Here is an 18,155-nt window from a genome sequence, read left to right on the forward strand (position 1 = left end):
AGCTACCCTGTGTTCATCATGTTGAAAACTACTCTTCTCAATTTCTGGTTCTGTAATTGAGAAACTGTCTTAGGAATAGTGGGGGAAAGGGGGGGTGTTATGTAATAAAGACTAAAACCTAGATAGCTGGAGTTTCTGAACCTGAATATAAAAGTGCTTGTTAGAATAAACATTCTTTAAATGTCTATCACCAGATGAAGTAAACATTGCATTGAAATGCAAGACCACCCCCCTGAAAACTCTTGCCTGCTCTGATAAGGGAAAGTTTGGGTTGGGGTGGAGTGGTTTGTTTGGTTGTGGTTTTTTTTTTTTTTTTTTTTTTTTTTTTTCCCTCTCCCAGTCTCTGGTTAGAGCAGAACCTATTCCAGAAAGTCCATGGATACTAATCAATTGTACCTTCTCCATTACCCTCTTTCCCTATCCTCGCCCCCCCCCCCCCCCCCCCCAAATAATCCCCTCTGTTCAAACTTGTCTGGCTTATAAAACTGATCTCTTGGACTACACAAAGCCTTCAACTGAAATCTATGATGATGAACATGTGTTGTCAGTGCCACACCAGTGGAGAATAAACTTCTGATCCTTGCATGAGGTGAAGTTGTGTGCCTGTACTTGCCCAGCCCAAGACAGTTCCCTTTGAGCTAAACTGTTCCCTCAAGCCTGTTGGCCTCTCCTGTGGCTTCTGCATAGTCACCTTTGATGGCCCTTGCCAGGCACTTTTGATAGCTTCCTGCCCAGCATTTCTGCAGCACCTCCTGGCAGGGAGCCAAGCAGGTGGTTGCCTTTTTCTCTGTTCCACTGTGGCTGCCACCCACAGTGACCTGCATATCTTCTAGGGCTGTTGCAGAGGTGGGATGTTCTGCAGTCCTGCAGACATCCCAGGGGTTTGCAAACCTTTGCAAGTTTAGAACTGGAGAGGCCTGGGTTCTCATTTTAGGATTATGTTGGTGTCAGGAGTTTTTGGGGCGTGGGCGTCACAGTGATTTTTTTTTCTGGCTTGCAATTCCTTATTTGGAGGGAGGACTTCCAGGAGACTCCTGCAGAAAGGGAGCGATTCTGGGCAGCAGAACTTGTCAGCTTAGGGTGGGAAGTATGAGTCAGGTGATCTATTCTCTATTGCTTCCTGAAAGAAATACGTTTATTGGCAGTTTAAAAGGGATTCAGAATTTTAGACATAGGATGGCTTCAGAAAGAATTTGTTTTGAGCTGCAGTCCCTGTGTGTGTCAGCTGCCTGTCAATACAATGTTCTGTAACATTCCCTTCTGCAATGTCAGCAAGGAAAAAAGTGATCACAAGAACTGTCAGCAAAGGAGCAATTACACTACTCACCACCAGTTCATCAGAATTTAATCTTTGAACGACTAAGGATGCCAGACAAATTAGTCCACCCCATAATACTGATCCACTTGAATTTGTAAAGTGTATGGGAGAAGGGGGAAAAGACCCTGTTTTTTCCAGTCTATGACTTTAAAATAGTCATGACTGTAACACTGTAGATATGACTCTTCTGCATAGCAAACTGGTTACTCATAGCTACAGTGTTGTAGATACAACCCTTCTGCATAGCAAATGTATTTTAGACAAGCACTAAACCTAAGAGGTTTGGCACTAACCAAAAAGTTAGTGAAATACTGATCATCAGTAACAGCCCTTGTTCTCCATGATGGGATATTATCATGATTCCAATATAATAAGAAAGATCTGTGTATGTGCTGATTTCTGTTTTAGCAGATGGATTTTGTGAAGTGAGTATACTTAGCCAAGTTGAACTCTAAATATAGACTGAAAGGGGCAGTCTGTTTCATAGCTATCTTTATGGGTACTGCAGGGCTCAACAGGTTCCTATGGGAGTAAAAGTAGAGAGAGGAACTGCGAACCAAATTTTCTTCACATGATTTTCACTGGCTGATTTCTTCCGTACTGGCACATTATCTGAATGTAATTATGTTGTAAGTAATGTTTCATTCTCCTGTTTTTTTAACCTTTAAGATTTTAATTCCTTTTTTTTTCTGTGAAGAATTTTCAGTGTGTTCTTGTTCTAAGTTTTTATTTTACCACAACAACTTAAGAAGAAATTTAAAAGTTGCATAGGGTAGGGGAAAAAAGTCTTTAGGCAAGGTTAAAGTGCAAGATAAAGTGAAGCCAAAGCTCCCAATGTTTAGATTGGTTTGTTGGGAAAATAATAATACTTTTGTCCAGTGACACGTTTGTATCCTTTCTCCTTTGGCATGTCAATGGAATCAAACAAACATAATATAAACTTTTTTGAATTAATAATGGTAATCTTCACTGTTTATATGTGCAAATAATTAAATGATTAGTAGTAAATGCAAAAACATATAATTCATAATACTAATGAATCAAAGGTACTCACATTTATTACAGTTCAAGTTGTTAAGAAGAGTCTTCCCTGAAGCTGCAGGGAGGCATTAATGAAAATACCCAAGACAAACAACTGCTCTTCAGAATCTAAAAATAACCAAAAGCCTTTGTGCACAAAGTGGTAACTTTTAGCACACCGTTCAAATGCAGGGCTCCGTGATTGCGTTGGCTGCGGATGTGCATGTGGGGAGACAGCGGAGCAGAGCCAGCTCTGGTGAGGACGTGGCTCACAGACTCTGCTGCCTGGTGCCACGTGATGTTCTAGAGGAAGGACAGTGGGCACAGCCATCTGTCCTGAAGTTACTGCTGCACACCTAAAAATCATATGCTAGGTAAGGCTAACTCCTATTATGCCAGCTTCTCTACACTTTCTTTGTACTTTGAAGCAACAGTTCTGAACAGAGAAAAAAAATAAGGTGTAATCTTTTCTTATGGGCTGTTAAAAAGAAATATGAAAATATCCATATAGTCCTGTCAATCTCCACTAGCAAGAGAACAAGCCCTGTTGTCAGGATTGATTTCAGTGCTTACTCTTCAGACTTACTGAGGCTCATTGAATGTCTGCTTTACTGTGTGCTCTCAGATTTGGGGGAATTACATACAGCAGTCTTCTGTATTTGGTTTGATGAGGAAAGGAGTGAGTGTTTTCTGCAAACAATCAGGGCTATATTCCTCAAATTTTAGGTTTTTAATTTAAGTGTTATGTTAGGAAACTGGTCACACTGTATTCTTTATTCCTTGGAGAGAAAGAGAAGGCTCAGAAGCATGTCAAGAGGACAGTTCAACCCATCTAGGATTCAGAGATCACCCTTAGGTGCTTAACACACGTCATCAAGGGAGGTTTGCATCCCATGAAGTGCTGATTTATGTTGGCAGGTAAACTTGAACTTGGGAGCTTTATAAAATGCTAAATGGGTAACATACACTCTACTCCAAATTTAACTGTGTAAGCTCCCTCCTTACATTCACTAGCAAGAAAAAGGTACATTTAGGCCGTGATTTTAAGGTGAGAAAGGCATATCTTAGAATGAGAGGGATATTACCTGGAGGAATGTATTTTTCTTCAATAATTACAGAGGGATTTGTCAGTGACAAGTGTAGACAAACGTGCCTACTTAGAGTGTCTGCATCTCCTTATGGCTAGAAGTGTAGTTTGTTTCTAGAAGACATTTTTGGAATCAGAGTGGTGTAAAGAAAAGAAAAAGACTGATAAGGAATTATGTGCAATACATAGAAGCAGCCTCCTCAGATATTGCTTCTTTTCTATATATAATCTTCTTTCAAAACTGTATTTATATGAAGAATCATTCACTGAGTTCATGTACCCAGACTCTACAGAGAAACTGTTTTTACTGATTGGACCTCATCCAGTGCCTTTTTTAAAGCAAGGGGTATTAGTCCGAAGAGAAAGCTTTTAAAATTTGTCCAAAATTGTGTGAAGTAGAACCACATTACAAGACTATTTTTTGTTCCATTTTTCACAAATAATAACATCACAGTGATATTCTAAGGTATGTAAACAGACACATACTCTTGTTGCTTATCTCCCACATTCATACCTGCTTTCCCTGTTTTATCTCTAAATTATTTGATGCTGAAAGAAGAGGACTTGAGTGACATCCTTTCGGGAAGTGTTAGTGAAGGTTTGGCTTTCACTGCGGTCAGGATCTCACACCATCTCTTACCAAGTACTCACCAAATCAAAGGATAATATACTAAATAGGTACCATTCAAATCAATGCTGGAGCCAGTCAAACTGATTTTTCTCTTTCTCTCTTTCCCCATACATACACATATGTGCACAAACACAATGTAAAACCAAAATGTTTCAATCATCAAAGATTTCCAAGAATAAACAAGTGCTATGTACTGAGTTATCCCTGCCTTCAAGATCTAGTAAGTATGCTGGTCATACAAATCCCTTTATTTTAAGGATTGCTTAGGCTGCTCAGTATTTCCTTAGAACAGGACACCAACTGTTACCAGTTATTTCCCATAGCCATGTGTTAATTTACCTTTTAAATTATTATTTCTTTTAGATACAATGGAGAGGCCTTCCTTGGAATTTAACCTGCCTGATACTCATGAAGAAGGAAAACTTTATGTAGTTGATTCCCTAAACAACCTAAACAAGCTAAATGTTTGTCCAGATGAATCCCAACGTTCACTAGGTATGCATGATAGGTTGTATGTGGATTTCTATATATACAATCCATATTGCGTGTCACTGATGTCAACAGCCTAATAGGCCAATATGTATGACAAGCTCTGTACTGAAAAATGTAAGAAAAAGATTGAAAATGGCATAATTTAGAGAGATCAGACAATGATTTAGCTGCCCCTGCTGAGTATTTCTGCTTTAGGTTCTTGAAAATCCTTGCATTTAGTTGGGATTTACTGTCAAACCTGAAATTATCTTCCATTTCAGTCAGAATTTATCAGGTGATCACTTGCAGGATAATGTCTCTAGTAATACCCAGTATACACCTTCTGCATAAATAGCATCATAACTCTTCCCAAGCACTAAAATTCATAAGTGGCAATAGAAGTACCTGAGAATTTCTGTTCATTCCTTTAAGACACACCTCCTAAGAACTCAAACCAATTACCTGAAATATCCCATGAAACCTTTAAGCATTTTACTTTCCAGACTTTCTTTACTTATAGTTTCAGATATGGCTCCCACGCTTCTACTGGTTTGATAAGGCTTTTGCCTTTGATTTCTCACAGCAACAAGAATATTTTCACCCAGTGATAGCTACAATGTATTTCAGTTCTTTGTGACCTGAAAATATCTTAAAACCTGGAGCTCTTTATCAGCATTCCACATAACAATATTTGAATCTGCTTTTATTTCCCTTACTGTAATGGGAAATTTGAGTGAAGAAATTTATAGATCAACAGCTGTGTTGAAGCATGTTTCAAGCGGCCATAACTTAATCATGCTTCTAGTTATGGGTCTTAAATGTGTTCTCATTGCTTCTGTTTCCAAGTCCTCTAACTTTTCCTAATCCAACTAACTAGAGTGGTGCTGGTTTCTGCATTTAATGCAAATATGTTAGACATAAAGTACTAAATTCTCATATGCTGATCTCATTCTGATATTGTCACTTCTACACGCAGAAAATGAGGCAATGGCATATATAGATATTAATGTCAAAGAAGCTCCTCTCAGTGTGACTGTTTTGCTTTCTTTTGCAATTTTTATTGGACAGTACTATTTACTTTTCAGATATATATACAAGGTTCTGTGGAAACATATGTGGTTCTCACATGCATGCATTCATTATTCCTCCCTACATTTCAGTAGTAAATAATGGTAGCTTAATAAGTATTTTATTCAAAAATTTGTAAAGTTTTTTGGTTCCTTCTAGGATTATTGTTTTAATGTAGTTTTTAAGCTTGGAGAGTCTGTAGATATCTCATACTGTCAGCTACCTCACTCAGCAGCATAAAACTCTGGTTCTCTTGCCAGAAAATCAGAGACACGCCAAAAGCTATTTAAAATGTATATACCTTTTGGTTTCTTCAATAGGAGCCATGCAGTAATTTCTTTATTTTAGGTGATAAAATGTTCCCACTGTTTGCAGTTTGACAAGAGTGTGTGCTCACCAATTCCTCACAACACTCCAGTCTAGCACATTCAGCCTGATGAAATAGTAAGAAGAATTCATTAGGCAGAGCGAGCTCAGACCACTTTTGAGACCACTATTGATGGCTTAGGATGCTTGGCAGGCAGCAGTAGCAGGCCCTGCCCACCCCTAATATTCTGATTAGAAAACAATATTGGTGCAGACACTTAGTGTATGGTGCATTTGTTACGAATGCTAAGGGAATGACAATAGAACCTCAAAGGACAAATATGAAAATATTTCAGCTTACTCATGGACAGGAGTGTTTTAAACATAAAATAAAGAAAAATAGGATATTCCCAGAGATCTGCCATCTCAGTGAATTGCCTAGCTCTAGGTAGGGTCATTATTAAAGTGCTATAATGGCACATGCAGCCTTTCCTCAGCTTTATCACTCACTACAGGCCCAGTTGCAAAGATCTCAGAGATTTGCACCAGCTAAAACAAGAACATGATCTAGAAATACATTTTCCACAGATGTACATGCTACTCTCCCTTTCAGAATGGCAAGACAGCAATTACAGAAGGATAAATTACAGTAATTTGCATGTAATTTTAGTATGTATGAGACTGACACCAAAATGAAATTACATTAGCTTCCTCCTCCCTCCAAAACAGAAAATAAATCTTTGCAAGTTATTACACTAGTGTACAAATTTAAGATTAAACAAATCTGGCTCAAGCATTTTACATTCACATGAATTGCCTCATGGTGTTCAGCTGACTTGTTCTCTTTAGGGCTTATTACCACCTCACATTGATTGCAACTATTCCTATGAGAGAAACTACTGAGTTTCCCTATGTATGCAACACACTCTTTATAAAGCAGTGAACTGGCTTGTTGAGCTGATTCAAGGTCAGCATTACAAGTGCTTTTCCTTTTCCCTCTCATTCTTCCTGTGCTTAAAGGACAACATATGTAGTCCATATAGGAATGTGTTCCATTCTTGACAATTGGGAGGTACCTCATTTTTTCACTGGAATGAAACCAAAAATCCTAAAGATGAAGAAGAATATTGAAAACATTTGTTTTAAGATAAAACAGTCAAGACCTACATTCATTCTATCCAACATCAGGAGCTTAACTGAGGTGTTTACGTTGGGAAATTAATCATTCCAGGGATACTTTTCATTAAACAGAAACAGAAGCATATCTAGAGGATGAATGCGTATGATGAATCTGTACCTTGGTTTTCAATAGGAATTTTTCTCTCTTCCCTTTTGAAAAGGTTAAGTGCATTCAAGCCCTTACACAGCTGCCTGATGAAAACTTCATTGCAACCTTTGTACATGTAAAACAGCTGTACAACTCTGAACCCTAAACCGGGTCAACTTCAACAAAACACTGTATTTCAGCAAAAGAAATATTTTTGTTGAATATGTTCTAACAGCTATAACAGATGTATCATTTTTTATATTTCCTAATTCAAGCTGAGTTCATAGAGTTGATTTCTTCCCTTTCCATGCAATATCACAGGAAGTAAAATCTGTTGGCCAAATATATGATGTACTCTGCATCATTTCATGAAGCCAGAAGTATTTTGTCATGCTTATCCCAGCTGGCCTTAAAAAACTGTGTCACCAAATGATTTGTCATCTCTTAACAGATGAGGAGGAGAACACTGGTGGTACTGGAGAAAGGATGGCAGGGAGCAACACAAGAAACCAGTGTTTGTTCTTTGTCATCTTTATTCTTACTTTGATCGTCAGTTTGGCACTTGTTTCATTTGTAATATTCTTAATACGTAAGTAACCAAAGAGTGGTTCTTAAAAATGTGGGGCCAATTGGAAAAAGAACTTTTCTGAAATGTGTCACACTACCTTACAACATGCTACTGCTGTATTTGCATGGTCAAAGGCAATTCTGGCTTTGGCTGGTTCTGGGCACTGCGTCCCAGTCCTGGGGGCAGAAGTACAGGCAAACAGCACTCTCTCAGGGCTAAAAGGCAAAATTTTATTCTTCGTGCTAAGGATTTGTGAGTTTCAACAGCTGTGAAGAATTTATCTCAGCAGCATTATACTGTGTCGCTAAAAATGCTGAGTGGAAATGAAATTAAAATTTAAAGGTAATTGTATGGCAGTGAGATACTTTGGCAATTTGCCTTCCATTCCTTTCCAGATCAACCTCAGTATTGGGGTCATTCCACTGAAACTGGAATTATACCCAGGCTAACACTCAAATCAGGCTACCTGAAGGAAGACTTGAGGGTTGTCATCAAAGTACTGACTGGAAATTGGCTTGGAACTAAGAAACTCTTAAGCATAAGAAAAAAATTAGAAAACATTTATGAAGATTTGCATGTAGTATTGAGTCTGTAGACATAATTACTGTTCCAGTTTTTTAGGACTGATCAGGTGGGTTTAGCTAAAGACATGGCTGGTTAATCAAGATGACCCTTGTCATCTTGGGGTTTTCTGAGCTAATAATATTGAACAGAATATGAGGTGCATTATTTCAGTGTACAAGTCTATTTTGAAAGAATTGGAACCCATGTGAAATCAAGATTTCCTGTATCCTATAGCAGGGAATTTGCTGGAACATAGCAAAAATCCTGATTTTCTTTTTTTTTTTGACCAGGAAATCTAACCCCTGACTAAATTACCTTACAGGCACTCAGAGAAAGAAATATCAGACAAGTAAAGAACATAAAGTAGAGTTGAAGTGACATGATTGTAAAATCCTAATCAAAATACCACATACTTGAATTTCAGATTTATTTAACAAGGAGCTGCTAAAAGTAGAGACTTGGTATAAAAAAAAGAATATTGTCTTGCTCTAGTGGAAAAATGCTAAACTAATGTGAAAAACTTTCTTACAAGAATTAAAGCAGTTTGCTTGGGCTCACGTTGGTGGAAGCCTGTGGTTTTTGAAAGTGATTTCAGTGGTGTTTCCGTTTATGTTACAATGTTCTATTAGATATACATAGATACAGACATATGTATGAGTGTGTTATATAATCTGAGATGTTTGAAAACCACATCCATAGATTCATTTAGCATTGCCACTATTACACTTAACCTTCAAAACCTATGGGTAAATTTTTTAACTTCAGAAGGCCAAAATAAAAATAGTTCCAAAAGGGCATATTGGCATGCCGGAGGAGGCTGGCCTCAAAATGCCAGTATTTGCAAGAATTTTCCTTTAATGTAAAATACAATACGTGCACATACTGACCACAAATTGGCTCTTGAAGCCCGTAAATAAGACATTTCCCTGTGGACGTTAATGGAATGGATACACTCCTGAAAACTGCAAAAATTATCTGAGCCATATCTGATTTTATTGCTCTGCACTAAACTAAAAAAAAAAAAATCCAGAAAATAAACAAAAGAGAATGTAATGAGCAGGTAAACTCACCAGATGTATAACTTCTTATCATTAGGTTCTGCAGTTGTTCTCCTTTTTAATATATTTAGTCATCATAATTCCTTACAAAGTCTCACAGGAATGCAAGTGAGAGTAGTGATGCTCTTGACTTAAGTCAAGTTGCCAATTTAATGAGGTACATTTTCCTTTTCAAGTTCAAACTAGAAATGAGGTGGACCAAATATCAAGCAGACTACTCTCTGAAAAGAAGAACATAGAAGAGCTGAAGAAAATTAACAGTATTATATTAAAGCATCTAAATCAATCAGGAATTAAGGAAAAGCCTTCTGATCTTCATGATTACCTCTTTACCCACGCTGAGCTCAAAGTCCCTGGAGAATAGATCTTCTTTGGAAAGAAATTCAGCATATTCATGACTCAGATATTTTCACATATGGCACACAGGTTGCTGAAACACTGCTGGAAAAGTCAGCTGAATGAAAAATATTAGCAAATAATATTTTATCCTGTTTTATGTGGACATAGTTTTGTAATACAAAGCCCATATGATTCACAATAAACAATGGACTGTCAATTTGGGGCAAGACTTCCAGATTCTCTGTGCATTGTAAATTGCAGGAGTAAGGGCCTAGTTTTACTTTAAATGTAAGTGAATGATCACCGAAAATCACAAGTTCTATTCATATGATTCCAGCATGACGTTGTTCACTTAATCATTCTCCTGTTACCTTTGTACAAGCTTTCTGTTTGTTTCTAGTATTATTTGTAATTAAGGATAACTTCAGATTTCATAACTTATAAATAAATCCATTTCTGCCCTAGAGTTTTATGGTTTTCCTTTCTGTGCATCTAAATATACTGATGTACTACTCTTTTTGTGAAAAAAACCCGGACTTGAATAACAACAAACCCTTTTATAAGATGCTATAGTCAGCCCAAATTTGTGTTGACAGAGTGCGTGTCCTATTGCCTTATATGGAAAATGGGTTTAGAGGACTCAGTCTGGTAACGTCAGAGCAGCATCGCAGCCAGTCTGTCTCACAGCACTGCCAATATGCTGTACTCACAATTTGCAGGTGAAGCCCGAGTGTTTTTATGAAGTGATGTGGGGAAAATGCTACATGTTCTTGTACTCTCCCCTGTAGTTGCTGCTGGCCACCATAGAGAAGGGCCAGATGAAACATGGTTGCAACCTTCACGGTTTTAATGTGGAGCAATACCTCAAAGGCTAAAAGGAGCCACTCTCTCTGAATTTACACAGTTGTGGAGACAGACACCTGAAAGTGTGATCACATAAGGGACTGCTGCGTAGCTTTGTCATTTTTAGTATTCAGAACCTTCTACTGAAATATGCATTAAGAAGGCATCTCCATAATCAATCAATAAATTTGTTACTCCCATCATAATGGTGGAATGGCAGCTGAAACTATGGAATATGTCCAACACCTTCTCTTTTACTTCAAGTTCTCATTTTCATCCAATTCTTTCTTATCTCTTCTGGACAGTTTTACAAACAAAAAAAAAGTCACCAAAGTCAACAGCTTGCATTGCCGCCTGCTTTTCCAGAATGCATGATAGTCCTTTCTGTGATGACTACAACATTGTCTACAACAAAGTGAAGAGCTGAGTCCAGGAGAATTTCTTGGTATCACTCTGCTTGGATTTGCCTGCCAGTTCTATTCCTGCTATAAGGAGTGCTTTGCTTTACGCCTATGTTTTACATCACTTTCTTTCTATTTCCTGATTTTTATTTTGCTGATGTATTACTGTCAAGTAAATGGTGAAGATTGGTTTCAAGAGTTTATTACTCCTGCTGTTACTTCCCAGATGAAATTTTAGTTATCTCCTCTGGACATCACAAGTAGTTTTTACAAAGATGACTCTAATACAGCCATCAGAGAATGACAAAAGTAGGTGTAGAAAACTTGTAAGGAAAGGAACCCTAAAAGTCTAACCCAAACATTTTTCTGTAAATGCTGCTAAATGATAAAAGAAAGGTATCTTAAGACTAAAATCATGACACTTGCAGTGTTGCTTCTCTGTTCTTCTCTGAGCTGTCACCTGCATTTTAGTGACAGTATTAAGTTCTCATCCCACCCACTCTCATTGTAGCCACTGTAACTGCTCTCAAGCTCCTGCCTTGCACTGACACACATCCATACTTGTGACCCAGGGAGAAATGCTAGTATTTGGCACTCAGTGTATCTCAAACATATGGATTTGTCACATCCTTCATTGCAACTGCAGTTATCAGAGCAGTCTGTGGTCCACTAGAAACTGATACCAAGAGCCAATAGATTTTTTTTTCCTGGCAGGAAACTGTAAATAAAATGTGTGCTACAGCAACAGTCCCAAAGAAATGAGTTTCCTCATCTCTCTGATGTTGTCCTCAATTACTCTTAATCTGGTTGCTAAATCAGTACTCATAATAAATCCACTTTTTCTGTCTCTGCTATTGATTAGAAATGTTGTTTCATTCCATGGTTTCCTCCTGCAGGATTCTGAATGACCTCAGCTTCTCCAGACTTACGACCAGCTGAGTCATAACAATGTACAGGCATGCTCGGTATCATACAGGACTGAGGCCTCAGATCATTCTTCTCATATTTAATTGCTTCTTCACTTACAGTGATCAACAATTAAGATCAGTGACTGAAAAGTTGCAAAGGTCCAGTGCTGATCCTGCTAGTGCTGCTGAAACACACCTGCTGTTGGAGATACTTGCAGACATGGGGCAGCACTGCTTATGGCTGCCTTTGGCTTCTCAGCTCAAGCTAACAGTAGTTGACAATATCCATTTACTGTCAGAATTGCTTCTATATGACATCAGAGCAAGGGTTGAGAGCAGAGTGCCAAAATCCCTTCATCAACACTGTCTGGAGGACCCCCTACAAGCTCCTTTAGGGGAACTTTTCTGTCTAATCTACTGACAGTGAAGTCGTCCCAAACAAACCAATACTTCACTCTTAAAACCTCCTACAAACCTGACCCTGAAGCGAATTTCAGCTCAGTTCAGAGGCCCATAATCTTTATCTCAAATAAACAGCTAAGTAAACTCCAAGCTCCACCTGCATGTGACGTAACCACTGTGCTGTACATGGATGTTGCAATGCCTCCTGCAGGCCTTGGTAAGTTCTCTCTTCCTGTATTGCTGCACATCTCAAGAGCCTTTGCAATGTCTGGTATTACAACAGGAGGAAGATGATCTGACAGGTTCATCTTACAGCAGTCACAGCTGTTCTTGGTAATACTGCTTCTTTCCTTATTCTCTTATTTGTAGGCTGTAGAGGTATCTACCCAAAGTAACTCACCTTTCAGTAACTCTCTGAGTCCACTGTAATTGGAAAGAGTGCATAGAGGTTCAGATAGATTTCACAACATGCCACTGACACTCATCTGCTCCAAGTACTGTCATTGGTGAAATAATAACATGGCTTCAGGAAATTTTCTGCTGAATAAACCTGGACAATATTAGAAAAATGCTGGTAAGTGAAGAGGAACATGTGGAAGATTTAACCAATAAGTTACCTCCACCTTCCAGCGAAGGCATTGTCATGCTAATCCCTGAAGTGCTGGCTGAATCTTTAGGTTGTCAGGTAATATCAGTAGACAAAATACTTTCTTGCCTTGGTTAGCTTGCTGAGAAATTCACTCCTTTGTTCCAGATACAGCCCATGTTCTTGTTAACCTCAAACCATCAGTGTCTGACTAGCGAATAGTGTCTGACTCTCTGTGGGAAGAATATACAGTACTAAATAGTAGAGGGTCAGCTGGAGCAGGCATTTGCTTACCTTCCTTGGGGTCATGTTACCTTGAGAATATCAGCTTGTACTTGGCCTTGTGCTGCTGTAGAATGAAACAGCTCAAGCTCAATATCTGCAAACAGCATGTAAGAACTGAGGGCAAAACATCCTTCATAGACACCTGTCCATGTCAAATGTTACACAAATCTGAACAGTGGGCACCTTCATCTGAAAAAGAGGCACAGAGGATAAAGAGGGATTTTGAGGGACAATCAAACCCATCCCTCTGCTTGACAGCAGCATTCAATTTACTCAAACCATTCCTGACAGAAGCTTGTGTATTCACACTGTAAAATATTCAAATAATGGACTGTCCCTGGGCCTCCCCTTCTAGTGTTCAACTAAACACATGGTTAAATCTATTTTTCCTGAAGTCTAACTAAAATTCTCCCCTATGAAATTTAAGCCCATTATCAAGTGACCAATTCCTTGTGAACATGAAAATTAGTTTGTACCTTCCATTTTTTCATTTATTTGATATTATACTAACTGCAAAGCATTTTTAACTTCAAGAAAGCTTTTTTCCCCTTTGAGATACTTGGAATTTTAATCTAATATTTATTCTTGAAATCTAGTATGAGTTCAGTTCATGTGCTTTGTTCACAGGTAACAATACAAAGCTGAACATGGGTAAAAAACAATAATGATGACGTGTGAACTCTGAATCTGGAAAAAGAGAAAATACCAGGAGGGGCAAAAGGATTGTCATAAGTTTGTTAGATCACATGCTCTCGAAGGTGATGTGGTGTGTGTGGCACACAATCCAAACTGTTCAGGAACACTAAATATGGCCAAGGTATTTGTAAAATGAGCAGAGTGGAATAATGTTGAACAAAGATGAACTATTGGCACAACTAGAAGTATATGAGGAACAAAATCCTGCCTCATGGGGTTTTGAAGTCTTTGAAGATCACATATTTATTTTTGTTTTATCAAAGCATAGTCTTCTAAAATTAAACAAGACTGCCTACAAATGTGAATTTTCAGATCCCGAATTCCAAGTTTTCTTATTAATTTCACTCGGTCTGACTGGAGTTTCTGTTCTTGAGATACAGAACCTACCCCATTGGAAATGGCAGCAAAGCAATGTGCTGGGTGAAAGCTTTACTGTTTTAAAAATATCTGTTTTGACAGACAAAATTGCAACTAGTTCTAATTAGAACTCTGATTAAGCAAAACCTAGATAAAACAAATGCCAAGTAGCAACTAAAAACAGATTTATGTTTTGACTAGTAACTGAAAATCATGTGTCCGAGAAGATGCTTAACTTGATCTTCTTATAGGCTGCTCGTACAATTATCTTGGACATGTCGGTGAATAATGAAAGTTGGATCAAAACCTTAGATCTCAGCTCAGCGCTACTGGGATTAAGGGGATTGTTCTTTTCAGTTAAGAAAAAATACTCAGCCTGTGTTACTCTTCTTATTTTCCTGAGAGATTAACAGGAATACTAAGATTTAAAGAGAGGGATGGAGGGGGTGAGTGTACTGTCACTTCCTCTGGGATACATAGGAAATAATAACACTGAGGCCAAAGAACTTAGTCCTATTCAAGAACCCAACCAATCTTAGAATTCGAGAAAAGGCTTTTATAGACTCTGTTTCCGATCCTTTCTCTGGTTTCTGGGCCACACTTCAGCAATTGCAATGCTGTCCACGATTCACTGATGAGCCAGCAAAACCCCTGAATGGTAATGAGAACCTTCGAGTGAAACAGTCACAGCACAATGCTGCTGCTAATTTATCACTGTGAGGCAAACCACATTACACACAAGGGTGAAAGGACAATTTAAAAATCGATTGCCTGCCAATTTAAATATCTATTAATAATTATGGGTTTGCTTTTCAGTTCTGCACTGTTCATTTAATCTTAATATCTTCTTCATCACATAACTGACTTTGGAAAACAGTGTCTGTCTACAAGGTGACACGAAATGTTGAAACTCCCAGACACCCTTTGCTCCTCAGCAAAAGCTCATGGATAATTCATTAACTTCCCATTTTTAGGTTTTGTTGGTTTTTTTTTCCCTAAGTTTAGTTTATTTCTTAAAGCAGCACTGAAACATTTTCCTCAGAAGAAGTGTGAGTACTCAAAATTGTATGGGTGGGTATTCATCATGAACTAAGCTAATAGGACAAGGAGTAATGGGTTCAAACAGAGGAGAGAAAATTTAGGTTAGATATACAGAAGAAATTCTTTACTGTGAGGGTGGTGAGACACTGGAACAGGTTGCCCAGGGAAGTTGTGGCTGCTCCAACACTGGCAGAATTCAAGGCCAGGTTGGATGGGGCATTGAGCAACCTGGTCTAGTGGAAGGTGTCTCTGTTGGAACTAGATGATTTGTAAAATCCCTTCCAACCCAAACCATGCTGTGATTCTATGATTCTATATAGGTAATAACAACAATATTTTTAGTGATTTTTTTTTTTTTAATAGGAGGTATGATATGGATTCTGTGTCTTTCTGTGCATTCACATTGGTGTGCCTGAGCTGCTATTTAAATCTGAAATAGCTTTTTAAGTTGCACTTCTTGCTTGACATGAATGTGATGAATCAGTGCTCCAGCTTCCTGAGGTCCTAGTACTTAGGACCTGGATTGAAACTACACTCAGCTTCATACAAAAATCTGCAGCAGGAGGATTCCCAGCTATGGACATCGAGTCAGCTCCCTGAAGTGCACGGAGGGTGAATGAAATCCAGGGAAGTGATTCATCACCTATAAGTAAATACTGATGGACTCACATAAGGCCTCCTCCTCGAGGAAGGGCGGTACTGACAAGACTTCGAGATAAACTGATAAAAGAGGAAAGCCTCCGGAATTTGAAAGCTCTTCCCTAACGCTGTTCACGTTTTTGTGCCTTCCGCAAGAAGCAGCCTCCAGCCTGCGCAGATGCTTCGGGGCCTTTTTTCGGGCACCTGGGCAGAGGGAGCGGCAGGCACCGGCCAGAGCAGGCATTCCCGACCGGCGCGCTGGGAGCGCGCCGCTTCCCTGCCCCCGTGCCAGCAGCGCCCCGCGGGCGATCCCTGGCGGCCCCGGCGGGGCGGGGGGCGGCGGGGACACCGAGGCACCACCTCGGCAAGGGAGGCACGATGGAAGGGACGGGGAGGGGGCGCGGCGGGGCCGGCGGGCTGCGGGCGGGGAGTCGGGGGCGAAGGTCGGCGAGTCGGGGCTGCGCGCCCCAGCCAAAGGGCGCTGGTGGCCAGTCCGCGGGCTGGGGAGCCTGGTCTTCCTCAGTGGCTCTCCCCCTTTTTCCGTTCCTCCCCGCTCACTCCCCGCCACCAGCGCTAATGCCTTTTTAATGAGTTTTCAGATGCCTGTTGCTATTTTGATGGGAATTGTCGAGTCATGTACTCAGCTGGCTTGCGGACGGCTACAAGCAAGAAGGCTCGGCAAAAGTGCAGCTGGTCAAAAGTATTACCTTGAAAAGAGAGAAATATGATCGAGTACACGTGTAAGTGTGTACCATAAACATGTTATGGTGTCAGTATGCCTTTTAGTATTTGCAATCCAAGCACTGCTGACTCCATTACCTGAAGTCGGTGAAGCCACTCTGGTGTGGACTACAATGGTGCACCCAGGGGGGTCATGATCAAATCAAGCCTAAAAGGGAATTAAACAATGTGAGTGACCTTTGAAATGTACCCAAGCCTTTCAGCATTCCCCTTCACAGGAAGGAGGGAAGGAAGGAAGGAAGGAAGGAAGGAAGGAAGGAAGCAAGCAAGCAAGCAAGCAAGCAAGCAGGCAGGTGAGGCCTACACTGGAAGATGAACAGAGGCATTGTGTCTGACAATCCTGGAAAACAGGGATCTCTCAAATATCTGCTTTGGCAATGTATGGGGCACAGCTGGGGTAGGGACTGTCATAGGAAGAACCTCATCCCATCTTGGAGGTGGGGAATGGGCATTTTTGTGTGCATGGGGAAGGCCTGGGAGTGAGACCTGCACGAAAGCCTGTGGTGGCCCCCATGGGTATGTGAAATGCAGCTCTGCCTGGGGACAGACTGGGCAGGAGCGCTGTGCTCAGCATGGAGCATTGGCCAGGCCTGGGAGCTGGGGTTATATTTTCTGAGAGGTAGTTAACTTGGATCTGCACTAGTCTATTCAGCATCATTTTTCCTTTCTTTAGACTTGTTATAAAATGACATTTTGCCAGTGACTGGAACGGCCATTCACACGCTGATGGAGTATGTACTGCTAAGCCTATTAGACAATCATCAACATGGAGGCACACGCTTTGGCATATGCATTTAGGCATATGCATTGATTCGGGGGAGATGTAGGCCCTCTGGAAAATTATCATAATACAAGGGGCAATTTTATAGCCGTGATCTATTCACTCATTTTGAGATGCAGAATTTCTTATTAAAGAACCCTTCTCAGTGCACTATAGGGCTAGTAAAGATGAATCCAATTCTTTCAATAAATGTCCTCTATTATGCTTTATGGACCCTTTCTACATTTCCCTTTCTACAAGAATCTGGGATTTGTAGTTTGAATTTCTATCATCCTACTGAAATAGCTACACTAGCTGTCTCAATATGATATTATTATGCAATACCTGACATCCCAAAGTAGCCAACAAACTGCCTTGTTCTTCTCTTGAAAGGAGTAGTTAAACACTACAGTTTAACTGTTTGAGTTGGGTCTGTTCAAAATGGGCCAGTCCTCTCCTTTCTGAGAGACTGCAGTCTCCTCTGTATTCAGATTTCCTCCTAGGGGACCTCTGGTCTGGGCTCAGTCCTTGCTGGATAGCTGTCATCTGACTGATTTCTTTGTTCTGAGCAATTGAAACCTGTTGCAGCTTAAAATATTTCAAGACAGACTCTTGCTTGTCTCCTTAAAGCTGTCATCCTAGTATATAAGGAATTTTAGCTAGTATTTATAGTCAATTTATCTATCCGTCTTGGCAGGAAGTGAAGCACCTTATTTGTAAGAGATATCATGATGATTCTGTGCAGCTCAGTGCAGAGTTCTGTTTCAATTTAAAGGACAGCAGTCTTCACATTTTTACA

General features: G+C 39.7%; 1 protein-coding gene across 1 annotated transcript; it reads left to right on the forward strand.

Moving 5' to 3' along the window:
- The first annotated feature begins 1,583 nt into the window (after positions 1–1,583).
- On the forward strand, positions 1,584–10,150 carry LSMEM1 (leucine rich single-pass membrane protein 1). Its single transcript, XM_048302727.1, has 5 exons — positions 1,584–1,947; positions 2,531–2,712; positions 4,420–4,551; positions 7,620–7,757; positions 9,535–10,150. The coding sequence occupies exons 2-5, from the start codon at positions 2,706–2,708 to the stop codon at positions 9,720–9,722; spliced, it is 465 nt and encodes a 154-aa protein (XP_048158684.1). The 5' UTR covers positions 1,584–1,947; positions 2,531–2,705; the 3' UTR covers positions 9,723–10,150.
- The last annotated feature ends 8,005 nt before the right edge of the window (positions 10,151–18,155 follow it).

The sequence above is a fragment of the Corvus hawaiiensis genome, chromosome 4, assembly GCF_020740725.1.
Source record: "Corvus hawaiiensis isolate bCorHaw1 chromosome 4, bCorHaw1.pri.cur, whole genome shotgun sequence".
Taxonomy (NCBI): domain Eukaryota; kingdom Metazoa; phylum Chordata; class Aves; order Passeriformes; family Corvidae; genus Corvus; species Corvus hawaiiensis.

What these genes read in the sequence shown, in the direction of transcription:
- LSMEM1 (XM_048302727.1), top strand. An exon ending in TGAATCCCAACGTTCACTAG is followed by an intron (nt 4,552 to 7,619) that starts GTATGCATGATA and finishes ATCTCTTAACAG; the next exon opens with ATGAGGAGGAGAACACTGGT. An exon ending in ATTTGTAATATTCTTAATAC is followed by an intron (nt 7,758 to 9,534) that starts GTAAGTAACCAA and finishes TTCCTTTTCAAG; the next exon opens with TTCAAACTAGAAATGAGGTG.